Consider the following 14,350-nt stretch of genomic DNA (forward strand, 5'->3'; position numbering starts at 1 on the left):
TGGCAGATGCTCCTCACCTAGTCAGGTCCTCAATGTCCACCAGCATGGCGTCCTGCTCCATGTGGAGTTCATCTCGAATCAGCAGCAGCTGAACTAGCTCTTCATTCAAACCTGTAGCAAAAGCCCGAAAACAGTATTTTTATGTTTCATTATAATCATCAACCACCCACCCACCCATATTCTGCACCTGCTTGCAAGGTCGGGGGTTCTAGAGCCTATCCTGGATGTCGCAGGAGCAACACAGGGAACAACCCAGGATGGGGCACCAATCATTTTTATTTATTTTTTTTCCCTGTTTCATGCACCATTTTGTATGATCAGTGTAGTAATACATTGCCAGACTCTTGCTAAGTGCCCTGAGGTGACTGTTGTGAATGGTGCTATATAAAAATAAACTGAATTGAATCATTCTTAGTAGTTATTAGAGGATGGCATGGTGGTCTCACGCCTTAGTGGTCATGGTTTGCTGAATCTACATCAGATCCCTGATCTTGTGCAGTCCAAAAACAGCTGATTTAGGGGTCTTGACACTGCCAATAGCATAGCTGTCAGTATGTGACCTGCATGCACTGGTATCCCAACCAAGGTGTCCCCCGCTTCAGGACCTACTTATACTGGGCCAGGCTCCAGGCTCAGTGCGACCCTTAGTAGATAATCCATTCATCTTATGTAACCGTTTATTATTCCTCTTATGGTTATATTAGCATATTACCACCGTATCATGCTGATGAAGGCACCAGTTTTATCAGAGACTAGATTTATGAGAAACTGTGACACTTCTCTGTCCTTTCGATTCCTTGGCTCCTGTGAGCTGTGACCATTCAAAACATACCTTATACTGAGTTCATCTTTGAATTTTCTCAACAAGTACAGTTTCAGAAATTCATTTGACACGTCTGTCTATAAAGTGTTCAGAGAGCAATCACCTCATCTGCACTTACATTAGTTTGTGTATTGTTTACTTCAGCTGCATGATGACGTGTTAGCAGTGCTGCCCCAACCTTGGAAGTATCTAATGCTTCCTCTTACTCACTGCTTGTTGAGGCTTCACGTATATAACGGATATACTGCACCATTCAGACATTGACATACACACACCACAAACGCAGTGAGGCTCTTTCCCAACATCAGCCTGCCAAAATGGTCACATGGTGCGCGACTCCTATTTCTCCAATGTATAGTGCAAGAGGCTGACTCGCTGCTCTGAATCTGCCAGAGACGTGCATCTGATCCACGATCACTGCTCACATGCACAGCAAGTGGTGGCTTGATGGTTAGGGTAGCGCACTTGTAATTGAAAGATTGCAGGCTTGAATCCCCCACCAGCAAGTCACCACTGAGGTACCCTGAGCAAGGTACCGGGCGCTGAATTAGCTGCCCCCTGCTATGTCACAAAAGTCACATATGGGTCAAATGCAGAGGTCACATTTCGTTGTTGCGCACTGTGTGCTGTGGTGTGTTGATAATGACCACTGATCACTAAATTCTAAAAAAAAAAAAAAAGTACGGATGTCTCTGTGCTGCATGTATGGCTCCCCTTCGCACCAGTACGTACTGTACACTTACTCTCTATCTGGGAGTGCAGGTCATTGACGATGACTTGAAGCTGCCCCAGGGTCATGTCCCTCAGGTCCGTGGGCTTTAGGCTCCGTTTCATTAGACATTCGCTGATGTGGGGCATGTGGGGGAGCTGGAGGAAAGCAGGAAGGGCAGATTGGCGCACATCTAGGCATTGGCCAAGTCATAACCCACAAGTATTGTACCAAACGTATGGTACCGGGTACGGTGGAAAAGTGCCCTTACACACACACTCTTTACAAGCAGACACTTTTACCCAGCAGGATTTCCATCCCATTTTACAGCTTGATAACTGAAACCAAATAAGGTAAGTATCTGCAACGATGCAGTGACATGTGCTCTGTAAATATCCCAGTTTATTTTTTTGACCTTTGTTTTTGACGTTCGGGCAGGTCCGGGTAAATGCGTCGAGCATGCTGAGGCTGAACACTTGTCTTTACAATGACTTCATTCTTTCCGAACAAATTCAAGCGGCTATCGGCATCCATTATGTCACCAGGGGTCAGACTTGAGTCATGCTTACGGTCTTTTGACGTAATACTGTCAGGCTGATGACTGCAGCTGTGGAGCTTAAGATAATCTTATATATGCCAGTGAGCTGATGTACTCCCAGGCAGCCTGCCAGTGAGGAGACTGCCTCCATTCAAGCTTAGACAATCGGTACTGGCTTTGCACTGTTACAGGACTTGGACTGGGCCAGTGTTATACAGCTATACTCTTGACAGAAATGCTCATCGTAGCCAGTTCTACTTACGTGCAGAAATTTACTTTATCTGCTATAATTCATCCAGTTCTTTTGTATTGAAGTGTAGCATTAATAATTTGGGCCATTATACTTTTTTATTACGATACCAACAAGTGTTTTGTCATACCTCAATTACTCTCTCTGTTTTCAGTTTCATTCCTTCTGTCACAGTCTCGGTTTCTCTCACTCACTGGCCACGCCCACATCTTGTTTCCTGAACATGTGGCTTTAACCACAATGACAGGCCTCGAGGGACAGGATGGGATTTCTCAAAGTCTTTAAAACTGGATTTCACCCTAATAAACAAGCGGTGTTTGTTAGGTGACCAGCACAGGTGTTTGACTCTTATGTTTATGGCCATTGCTGCTTTTCACTTTTGCTTTGCAGAGACACGCCAGTAGCATTTGGTGCTTCCTGTTCTGTGTGATGGAGGCGTGACTCGTCTATGGTTAGTTCGCTTCTCATTTCACATGCAGTGTTTTCCCTGTTGTCTCCTTCGAGCCCCTCAGCTCTGATTCGGCCTTCCTGATAAAGACCTTCCTCATTTTGGTTTTCATGTGGAACTCTCGGGTTTTCTGCCTGCTACGCCAGGTTTTGGTCACTGCTACATGCATAAAAAAAAAAAAAAAAACATTTCTCATAACATTACATTATGACATAAGATGTGTTTTTCTTTTCTAGCTCATTGGAATATTTTATCAGGAAGGCTAACGGAACCCTAAGAAAATAAGTCCTGTAAATTATTTCCCCTCAAGTGCCTGAGCAGTGTTTCTGACACATGAACAGAGAGGCCTCTCCCTCGGTTTCTGGGGAAAGGAAAAATTGATCTCTTGATTAAAAGCACTTGTCCCACTCCTAGCAAAAGGGGAATGGAATCTAAGAAACACATTTGCAAATGGCTTCCAGGGTGAACATTGCCTTTTACAATATGGTGTGTAATGACCGACCGCCATGAAAAGTCTGAGCCCTGGTTCAATGTGCCGAGGACACGCTGAGCAAACAGGTGAGGTGTAAACAGAGTAAGCTCTGGGTAAAAGGCTGAACAGCTAGGGAAGCAGGGTGAGCGGCTTGGCTAACCAAGTCAGCCACAGGTGACTTCTTCCGGTTCTGCTTCTCCACTTCCACCTGCATCTTGGCCATGGGTTTTGCCATAGCTAAGGCTAGCTTGGCTTCCGCCTGCAGCTTCTTCTGCCGGCTCAGGAAGTCCATGTCCTCCAGAGACTCGGAGTCCTCCTCTCCGGTGTCCCTGTCCGAGTAGGATGAGCTCTGCTTGCTCTGAGTAGCGGGGCACAGATGGGAGGTGGGAGGATCGGCAGAGAAGCACACAGACGCACGCATTAGACTGAACTGATCCTTTGCACACACATTCCTTTTTTTTTTTATATACATTTTCATCGACTCTCAAATACACTCAATGAAACAAGCAAAGAGCCAAGTCCACATTCAAAGCCATTCCTCTACTGCTTTAAGTTAAACTGGAGTAATTGTACCAGACATATGTCATAGATTGATGGGTAGTGCTCAAACTGACACGGCTGTGATTTCTTAGGTAGGGGTCATCTTTTCACTTTCTGTTGGCTGCAGGTCAGACACAGCTATCACTTATAAACTTAGAATGACCATTAAAAAAACCCTACAGTAGGTGGATTTCTTTAGTAACGAGAGTGACACCTTAAATTTACTAGGCCACCGAAATGTGCTATCACACTATTACTAAGTATTTGTTACAATTATCATTATGATGGTTTTAGAAGCTTTAATAACAGGTGTCACTAATAACAGAAACAGCACAAACACACAGTTCTAGTTTCATTATGCACATTTGCCCGAAATAGGGCAAACAGCCCGAAGCCGCTGGGTGTTTAAGCTGTGTGAATCTAATTTGATTCTTGGTATATTTTCCCCTAAGAGTATTTAAAAATGTATCATTATGTCAGTGTCAGTTAGCCCTCTGAAACATTTCTGAAAGTTTTATATCAATTTCAAAATCCCAGTTAATATTTATTAACCCAATTCACAGGCATTTCCCAGTGACCTCTCTAAATAAAGCCACACTGTCACTGGCTCTCATATGCATTTATCATACTGTCCATAGAGATGGTTAACAGGGCCACAGCGAAGCCACACACCATAGGGGAAAGTGGGGTGTCCAGGCTGGTCTCCGTCTTGCTGTCATCCCCGTCGCTGTCCTTGTCACTGCTGCTGTCATTGACGAAGCATATCTGCAGGTTCATCCCGCTTTGGAGCCTGGGACAGAGGGGCGGGGGTGTCATTCGGGCATTTCTAGATGGGACAGAGGCCTGAATTACATCGCTCAACGTTTGGTTGGCAGCCCAAGCTCAGCCTTACTGGATACCTGTTTTTAATTTTGGATATCTCTGGATAATTCTGAATGTGTTCTGAGACTAATATGGCAAAAAAATGTGTTTCATCGGACTTCTGAATTTAACAGTGACAATTGTATGCATATCACCTGAGAATTTAAATTGTATTAACACTCCAATTGGATGTGTGACTGGTATGAAGACACAAAAATCTTCCCAGAAAAAAACTCCATTCATGACTAATGTCTAAATACAGCAGCATGTGTTTTAATTACAGCCAAAAGCCTACCTACATTTCACCTACACCAAGGCCTCCCACCACCTCTCTGAGGGCCAAATTCCACATTGGCTGCCATTGTTTTACGTCATTTAAGGCACATCACGATTGCTTTATTTTTTTATGTTATTTTTCAGTTATTTTTCATTTTGCCCTTCTATTTGCGTTTCACCTTTCCACTGTGTACCATTTACCCATCTGTTTTCTATATGTGCTTGTCCTATGCAGGGTCGGGGTGGGGGGGTGGGGTACCAGCCAGGGAACAACCCAGGGTGGGGCGCCAACACATTGGCTGCGTTTTCTTCCCAGTAGACCACTTGCAGCATATTATAATCACACTTTCAATTCACAGGGCACATGCACCATTCACACTTGCAGGCAATCTGGCAACTGGCAATTTGGAAGAACCTGCAAACTCCACACACACAGGCAGAGACACAAACCCTGATTCCAGAGGTCAATAGTCCTTACCACAGTGCCAGCATGCTGTTCCTTACTATGTTGTATATTTCTTTAATTTTTTTTTACTTCTATATATGTGATATTTTCCACTTGATGTTGAATGAGGCACTTGAAGAAAATTCTATATTTCTTTCCATTTCTGTGTAGTCCATTTGTAGGTGATCAGTATACCCTGAAAATAGTCGGGATTTTAATGAATCTGAAAGCTGAGCTCATGGGGGATGCTGCAGTGGTGCAGTGGGTAGCACTGTCGCTCACACCTCTGGGACCTGGGTGCGAGTCTCCTCCATGGCTCCATGTGTGTGGGGTTCGCATGTTCTCCCCATGTTGTGTTGTTGTGGGGATTCCTCCAGGTACTCTGGTTTTTTCCCCCCACTTTGCTGAGGTTAACTGGAGTTACCAAACTGCCCATAGGTGGTGCTTGTGTCTGTGTCATGTGACGCTTTGACACCCCATCCTGGGATGTTCCCACAGCCTGCAGACCCCCAGCTACCCTGAGTATGGTTCAGAAAATGCATGGATTGGCTCATTCGAAATGTAACTGATGGAGGTTCCGATAAGCCAAGGCTATAGTATTTTAAAAATAAATACTGTAATTACAAGCCATCTGTAATCTGAATTTCTGACATTCTTTAGCAAATATTTATTCAGCTCCTAAAGTCAATGCTTCCATAACAAAGGCTGCCACAAAAAAAGCAGTTAAGTAACATGCTTTTTTTCTGCTGGATCTGACTGCTGTATTAATAATAATGATGATAATAATAATTATTAATAATAGATACTTTACTGATCCCCATGGAGAAATCATCTTTACGCCTCCCCACACTTGCTCTTTGTAGAGTAAGCTGTCTGCGAAGGGCAGCCACCTGTTGCGGCACCCAGGGAGCTGGGGGTTAAGGGCCTTGCTTAAGGGCCCGCAGACCTGCCGAGGCCGGGTTCAAACTGGCGACCTTCTGATTACAGGCACAGCCCACTGAGCCACACGCTGCCCCCCATCTATCTGTCAGAGTGTTAATAAATGCAATACGAAATGCCTCGTTCAGTAAGAAACCCCTGAATCCTGAAAAGGGAGTTACCTGCGCTATAAGGCTTGGAATGTCCCCTGCAGCTCCCTGGAGAATGGCAGGCTGTACATAGTGCACTTCAGTCCTGGAAAGCCAGCTCCGCTAGATGAGCATGCTTCCAATAACTGCTCGGCAGAGTGGGAGTAACGCTACTCTTGTGACATGTGAGCACTTCCCTAAAATTGGTTTAAAAGAACCGCTGCTGTTTCTCCGAAGTTACTAATCATCCTCGACAGTTTCTTCCTCGTCTGTACTGAGCGTGCATGCTGAGCTTGGTGGCATTTGTATAGGCTCAGTTTGTGTCTGTAAGTGCCAACTTCCCTCTGGAGTTTTGTGTCATTAGTGTTTCCCTTAATCATCAACATCAAGCCATGTGCATATGAGCAACCTGGTTATAAGCTTCAGGAAACTGAGTTCTAGGGATGTTGGGTTTCCAGTAACCGAGAGAGAAAGGTTGGTGTTATTTATATAACGACGAAATGGCGCAGGACAATCAGGCAGCTTCATGCTCTCGCATCTGGTCTCGTGTGCAGGACAGTCTGAGGAAGCTGTCAGGTGCAGCAACGTCTTACTGCGCCGTGTGCAGCATGTCGAGTGCTCTATGTATTTAATGCACCGTACTGCAAGACGGAAACATGAATTAAGAAACAAGCTTAATATCATAGATCTCAGATGGTCCATGTATGAGTGTCGCCCCCTACAGGAATGGACCGTAAACAATCACTGCATGGTCCACCATTTTCTGAAGACACAGGGCATAACTTGTTCCTGATACTGTCTGTCCAGAGTAGCTCCTTGGGAATGCTGGAGCCTAACCACAGTTTCAGACTCGGGTAATTTCGCTACAATTCTCCAGTACTTTTACTGTAAGCCGCTTACTGTATTTATATCTTCATGGGGACTCTCCATTCATGTCTGTAGGCATAACTCTAATCCCAAATATAACGACCTTAACCATAATGTCGAAAGGTAAAAAAAAGTTTCTTCCAATATTTTAACTCCAAAAGAGCTCTAAAACTTGAAATTGCTAATTTGCAGTATGGTAAGGATCTTACAATTGAAAATGAAACTGATATAGTGCTAACATAAAGCCCATATTCAAATAAGGGGATAGAGGTAATCCAGCAAACTATAGGCCAATCAGTTTAATTTACATAACTGGAAAAGTAACGGAAGCTATAATCTAAGTGAAAATGGTAGAATACCTGGATTTAAATGACATTCTGATGGATAGCCAACGTGGATTTAGGAGAGGTAGATCCTGTTTAACTAATTTATTTGAGTTCTTTGAGGAAGCTACAAGTGAAATTGATCACAAAAAGGCCTACGATGTGATCTACTTAGATTTCCAAAAGGCCTTTGATGTTGTTCCCCACAAATGGCTCTTGCTTAAGCTCAAAGCTGCAGGGATTTTAGGAACTGTAGCAGCTTGGATCAAAAACTGGTTAACAGACAGGAAGCAGCGAGTAGTTATTAGAGGCACAATGTCACAGTAGGCCTGCGTTCATAGTGGGGTACCGCAGGGTTCAAATTTTGGGCCACTTATTCCTAATTTACATTAACGATATTGACCTCAATATATATAGTATACTGGTTAAATTTGCAGACGACACCAAGGTGGGTGGTGTAGTAGATACTGATCTAGCAGCGGAGAGGCTACAATGGGATCTTGATTTAATTAGTGACTGGCCTGATATTTGGCAGATGAAATTTAACATAGATAAATATAAGGTAATCCATGCAGGGAGCAGAAATATAAAGTACAGATATTTTATGGATTCCACTGAAATAAAGGTAGCTGATTATGAGAAAGACCTTGAAGTGTATGTTGATGCTTCTATGTCCCACTCTCGCCAGTGTGGGGAAGCAATAAAAAAGGCCAATAGGATGTTGGGTTACTTCTCTAGGTGTGTGAAGTTTAAGTCAAGGGAGGTGATGCTACGATTATATAATTCCTTGGTTAGACCCCACCAAGAATATTGTGTGCAGGTTTGGTCACCATACCTTAAAAAGGACATTGCTGCCTTAGAAAAGGTGCAACGTAGGGCTACAAGAATGATTCCTGATCTTAGAGGAATGTCTTATGAGGAGAGGTTAGCTGAGCTGAATCTGTTCAGCCTCGAGCAAAGGAGACTAAGGGGGGACATGATCCAGGTATATAAGGTTCTAACAGGCCTGGATGCTGTTCATCCAAATAGTTACTTCAATATTAGTTCAAAAACGAGATCTCATGGCCATAGGTGGAAATTGGCGGGAAAACATTTTAAAATGAATTTGAGGAAGCAGCGTGTAGTTAGAGTATGGAATAGTCTTCCTGCTAGTGTAGCGGAAGCTAAAACCCTGGGTTCCTTTAAATCAGAGTTAGATAAGATTTTAACTCTGAGCTATTAGTTGAGTTCTCCCCAAATGAGCTTGATGGGCCGAATAGCCTCCTCTCATTTATAAATTTCTTATGTTCTTATAGGTAACTAAACAAAATACAAGACTTTTGCCATTTTTAGTTTTTTGATTGCATCAGAGTTTTTTTTTATAAAACTGAGTTTCTCCTGGCGAAGACTGGAAAACTGTCCCCACAAGGTCAAAATTGCAGGTTTTTAATCACACTGTGCGGAGATTTGGTCCCCACAATGTAATATAAACATAACCCACAGAAAACACACACACACACACACTCACCGTGACGACAGGCTTGGCTTTCCACTTTTACTACAGCTGGTGTAGATCCCCGGCCCATCGTCGAAAAAGCTGCCCAGTGCCAGCTTCTGCCGGATGGACTCTCTCTCATTCTTCTGGGCCTGAAATGAGGGAGGGGGGACAGTGTCAGCACAGTCACATATGCACAGAAACAGGATAAATGGAAAGTATGGAACTCGCTCAGCAGAGTAGCCTACGGAGTTCCACGGATGGCCGTGCTGATGCTGACGACTCCACCTGCCTTTGGGGCAGAGGGTTTGCCCAAAATGGGCCGGTTTGCCAGGAGGAGCCGGTTAGCCCAAAAGGGGCTGGTTAGCCCAGAGGTGCTGGTTTGCCAGGAGGGGCCGGTTAGCCCAAAAGGGGCTGGTTTGCCCAGATGTGCTGGTTTGCCGGGAGGGGCCGGTTAGCCCATGCACTGCCTATGGATTACAGAGAGACATGTGGGTTTCTGTTCGGGTCGGTCTGATACTTTAAATTAAAGGTAATGCCTGGCTAAGTTTCAGATCCCATTTAGATCTGGCTTTTCTTTTTTGCAAAAAATCCATTTCTCAGAGGAACAAAAAACCCATAACCTTGGCAAGATACGCAATCTTAAGTGAATCGGCAAAGAAGTCTGCATGTTGTGACAGAAAATGGAAGTCAGCAAAATACTTGCCACTGGGTGGCACTGTTTTGCAAAGAAATTGAGCCCAGAGATAAACAGTGATTAACACCTCCTCAAAATAGAGGCAAACTGCTTCTGTTACACTCCTGAGGTACCTCTCTCCAGTACACACACATCCCATAGCTGTATATGACACACAGTATGCATATATTACGGCCACACTCACCATTCACTGTCTGGGGTCTCATTACAGATATTGGGCCCCAACCCAGACCACTCCAGAAATTGGTTAGAGGCCCTGTCAATCAGGGGCTCACAGAATAATCCAAACTCCCTGCCCCCCCCCCCCCCCACCTTTATGGTGCCCCTGACGCCCCGTCTCTCTCACACTCACACACACAGAAGCATACGTAACCTCCTGAATCGCTGCACTCTCAGTTCCTGCACTGTCATACACTGTAAACCTACTGCACTCTGCAGTGCAACTTAAATTACACGCCTCCTTCACTTCCTCCTGTCTAAGATGAAATCCTCATAGTTTCTGATGATTATTACTACAAGTGTCCCACAAAGCCTATTCATAACGCGTAACATCTGCATGCTGAACACTCCTACGGCCATATGCACAGAGTCTGCAGCGGGGCGGAGCTGCACGATCACATGCTCTACACACAGTGAAGCCTGACAATGTGACGCGAACGCGCCTCAGCAGCCAGCGAGCGACACGGGAACAGGCAGCCGATGGCTTCTGAAGATCTGAGCGACGGGCCAATTAAAACCCTGGTGAGCAGACTGGGAAAGCCTGTCAACCCCCCCGGAGACAGGAGGACAGCCGGGAGAAAAATGATCTGGCTTGAGCACGACGGCCCCCTCTGGGTACGTCGATTCCTGAGCCCCCGGCAAACGAGATAACGGGGCTGCTTTGCACCAGTGAGCAGAGGGACGGGGAAGCCAGGGCCGGTGGGGGCGGCAGATCCAGGCAGCATATAACCATTCCTCCAGTTACAGAAAATGCTTTGGTGACTGGGAGTCACATTACTGTCCATTAAATTAAATGAATGAGTAAAGACATCACACCTGTCCAGGGGCGCAGACTGATACGGGCTGACGATAGCGGTAACGCGCGTCTTTGTGCCGGCGGGGTGGGCGTATGATGCCTCCCTAATATGGAGGCAGATGGGGGTTTGAAGCCGGAGTCTGTAATTCAATTCAATTTGCGTAATTAGACGTTTGAAGATGCTGCCTGATTTAGCAGCAGTGTTACAGGCCAGGGAGCTGCTGGGCATCTTAATGTACAGGCCGGAAGGGAAGTCCCACACTACAGCATTACTGCAGGAAACCTGGGGAGACCCGGCCTGGCAGCCCATGACCCGTATCAAATGGCCAGGCACCTAAAAGCCAAGACCCTCAAACCAACGACCTTCAGCTGGAAACCAAATGACCCGAAGAGTTCCACTACACAGCGGATGGCTGTCCAGAAATTACACTGAAGCAGACCCTGAGCCAAAAAGCAGGAGCCCCTGGGAGACCCCTAGGGAAACCCCCTGGGAGATCGGGACCAGTGCAGCTTCACCTTCTCCACTTGCCAGGGTAGTACCCATGGAGGGTGCTCAGATAGGTGTGATTGTGGGGCTTTACTTGTGTCTTCTGGGGAACAACTGGAGTCATAGAAGTCAATCTGGCGCCATTGCATAAGCCTGGCTGTCTTCATCTAACCCTCAGCAGAGTCACCATGTCCTACAAACCACCAGAGATCTGAAGTTCAGTCGCAGTTCTTCTTAACGAAAACTCACACATCCACTCCTGTTTGTTTTCTTGAGCGATTCCTCCTTCCACGCTACAGAAATGACACACTTTTGCCCAGCATGGAGTTTTGACAGAATTTTTCTGAAAATGTCCAAATGTCCAAACCTGCTAATGCTTTCGCTGGTTTAGGGGCACCCAGCGGTATTCTAAGGCAGGTGGGGGGACGGGGCCTGCAGTGCTGCTGATAGAGTGTGACCTATGACCCTCACCCATGTGCTGTAGTCACTCAAAGCTGTGAAACAACACAGCCACAGCAGACAGAGGAGTTACACACTGTGAGATCACGATCAAGGCTTTTTTGAGTCTTCAGGATGAAGTAATGTGAACAAAACTTTGCTTGGGTTTTTTCATTTTATCATTAAACGAAAAAAGTTTACCCTCAAATGACACTTTTAGGAACGCTGACCCAAAACATGCCTCTTTCTAAATAAGCGAAACCACTTTACATTTGACAGTAGGAGTGTCTGCGGCTTAAGCACTGAAGAGTTCAGTTTCGCTCTCTAATTTCTCTGTCATAACCTGTTACTTCCTGAAACTGACACATAACTCTCGTGCTCCGGTGTAGATTCTGAGACTGGCTGTGAGTTGTTCTCCACACGCTATCTCTAGACCGCCACTCCCCTAGAGGAGCTAGGAACGGGTCAAACTTTCTGCATTAATTATTTGGACGACACAGGCTCAGTTTTAACAGACTTTCTGTCAGGAAAATCTAGATCTTAAGCACTCCATACCTTGTGTCAACATGTCACAGGAATGGCCACTCGCGTATCCCACAATCCCACTGGACCGGCTTTGAGCAGGGTTGCTGCATGGCATTGATCAGCAACTCAGGCAGTACTGAAGAATGCATTCCCTAGCAATGCCCCACAGCTGTTTATGTTCGAGACTCATCCAGAATACTGACGACACCTTAGTGATTTCCATTTACAAAGGGCCTTTATTGCCAGACAATCCAAACACGCTTGTGAAGGCAACGGACTGTTTATGTCACATGACCCGACCCTGTACACAGCTCTCTTACCTCTTTGTAATCGTCTGCGAGGCAGACTGCATACATTCTGCTGATGACATCATTCATTCCACTGTTATCCATGATATCACACGTTGGCTTCCAGGCTGGGTCCTCCCACACACGCACACATGCACGCACACTCAGTCACACATGCGTGCCTCCTACACACCCGGGCACGACGTGTGGGTCAAAGCCAGCTCAGTCACATCAGATCCAACTGTCCAAGATCAGATTAAACCAAATCCAGCCAAATGAAGCCAACTCCGAATAAAAACCAAACTGAACAGTGCCGCAAACTCATGCGATATCCATCAGGGCTGATAGCTGGCTCCTTTTCCTTCAAACAAACGAGGCTTGTCTGCTTATTCCTCAACGGACAGAGAGTCCTCCAGTCCCTGACTTCCTCCTCTGGGTCGAGCAGGGCAGGGCTAGAAGGTGAGAGAGACAGGAGCCTCTGTTTCTTCGATATTCTGCCCCTTCTGACACCATAACATGAGAACAGCTGTTGCCCCCCAGCCCATCTGGAAAGCGATACCAAGGCGGTCGTGTCAGGTGAGGAGGTGGCGGACGGTCGGCGGGTTGGGGGGTTGTGAGCACAGGAGTGTCCTACTCTTTCTATTGCCCCTCCATCTGCCTGCGCCCCCGCTCTGTCTCACAGGGCAGAGAAGCCTCCTCCCCCTGTCCTCCCTAATAAAGGCACCGGTAGGCCGTGCAGGAATCTGCCACGGTAAAAATAGAATGGGTGCTGGCCTGGACCATGTGACCTGCCAACAGAGGACGAAATAAACGAAGAAGGAAAATAAAAGATGAAAGGAGCCCAGGTGCTGAGCACATGTCTGGCAGAGATGCCGAGAGGAGCCAGGAAAGATCTGCTCGTTGGGTCAGTGTGTTATTCTGCAGCACCTCGCAACGCCAATCACCCTTTCTGGGCCGTAATTCTGCCGTTTTGAAGGAGAGCCCTCACTGTATAACAGGAAACAGACAGAGTGAGTGTCCCTCCAAAATGTTATTTATTTGTTTGTTTATGTTTATCCTTTATTTAACCAGGAACATCCCAGTGAGATACCTCCTCTTCCAGGGAGTCCTGGGGGGTATTCCATGAAAGTAGCTAAAGAAAGCCAGACTCTCCCGAAAAAGTCAGACTCAAACTAGCGCCATCTCTAAACTTAGCCTCCTGTCGTTCCACTAACGCAGTTCAGATTTAACTAATCAAGGCCCATACAAAACAGATTTGCATAGTCTCACTTAGTGCACACACCCGAGATATTTAAGAAGCCCAAATGAATGGATGAATGATAGATTGATCAAAAGCGCGTAAAACGAGTGGTGTTTTTTTTTCTACCACAGAACAAATGCTGCTGATTGAACTGTATGAAAAATATAAAGATGTAATCACTAAAAAAGGCAATACTGTGTTCATAAATAAAGCCAGGGAGTTGGCTTGGCAAAGAGTTGCAGACAGACTAAATGCGTAAGTTATGTAAATGTTACAAGTGCCTAATACGGTGGTACAGTGGTTTATGCTGTCGCCTTATAACGACTGGCTGGTTCGATCCCTATAGCCAACGGGATAACCTTCTGCGTTACGTTCACTGTCATTCTTACGGTATAATGTTATTCTGTATTATTTGATCTCTGTAAAATACTTTGAATTTCATCTGTGTGAAATGTTCTGCACAAATAACCATATCTTGTCTTTACTAATAAACTTTCAAAGCAGACTGACTAAACAAAATATAAAAATATCTTCCTGTTCATATTATTTTGACCAATTTTTTTTTCAA

The 14,350-nt window shown here is 45.5% G+C and overlaps 1 protein-coding gene across 6 annotated transcripts in view; it reads right to left on the minus strand.

The window, feature by feature from the left end:
• The window catches only part of schip1 (schwannomin interacting protein 1), a 166,242-nt gene that overhangs the window by 888 nt on the left and 151,004 nt on the right, over window positions 1-14,350 (minus strand). For 5 of the 6 annotated variants that reach the window (XM_023807288.2, XM_023807287.2, XM_023807290.2 and 2 more), the window contains 5 exons: window positions 9,127-9,245; window positions 4,453-4,570; window positions 3,401-3,598; window positions 1,567-1,690; window positions 18-111 (listed from right to left, as the gene is read on the minus strand). In XM_023807288.2, coding sequence (XP_023663056.1) covers window positions 18-111; window positions 1,567-1,690; window positions 3,401-3,598; window positions 4,453-4,570; window positions 9,127-9,245 — 653 coding nt within the window. Of the gene's footprint in view, window positions 1-17; window positions 112-1,566; window positions 1,691-3,400; window positions 3,599-4,452; window positions 4,571-9,126; window positions 9,246-12,575; window positions 13,229-14,350 lie in introns of those variants that run through there. The other variant, XM_023807291.2, reaches the window with a different exon arrangement.

Source organism: Paramormyrops kingsleyae, chromosome 17, assembly GCF_048594095.1.
Source record: "Paramormyrops kingsleyae isolate MSU_618 chromosome 17, PKINGS_0.4, whole genome shotgun sequence".
NCBI classification, from domain to species: Eukaryota; Metazoa; Chordata; class Actinopteri; order Osteoglossiformes; family Mormyridae; genus Paramormyrops; species Paramormyrops kingsleyae.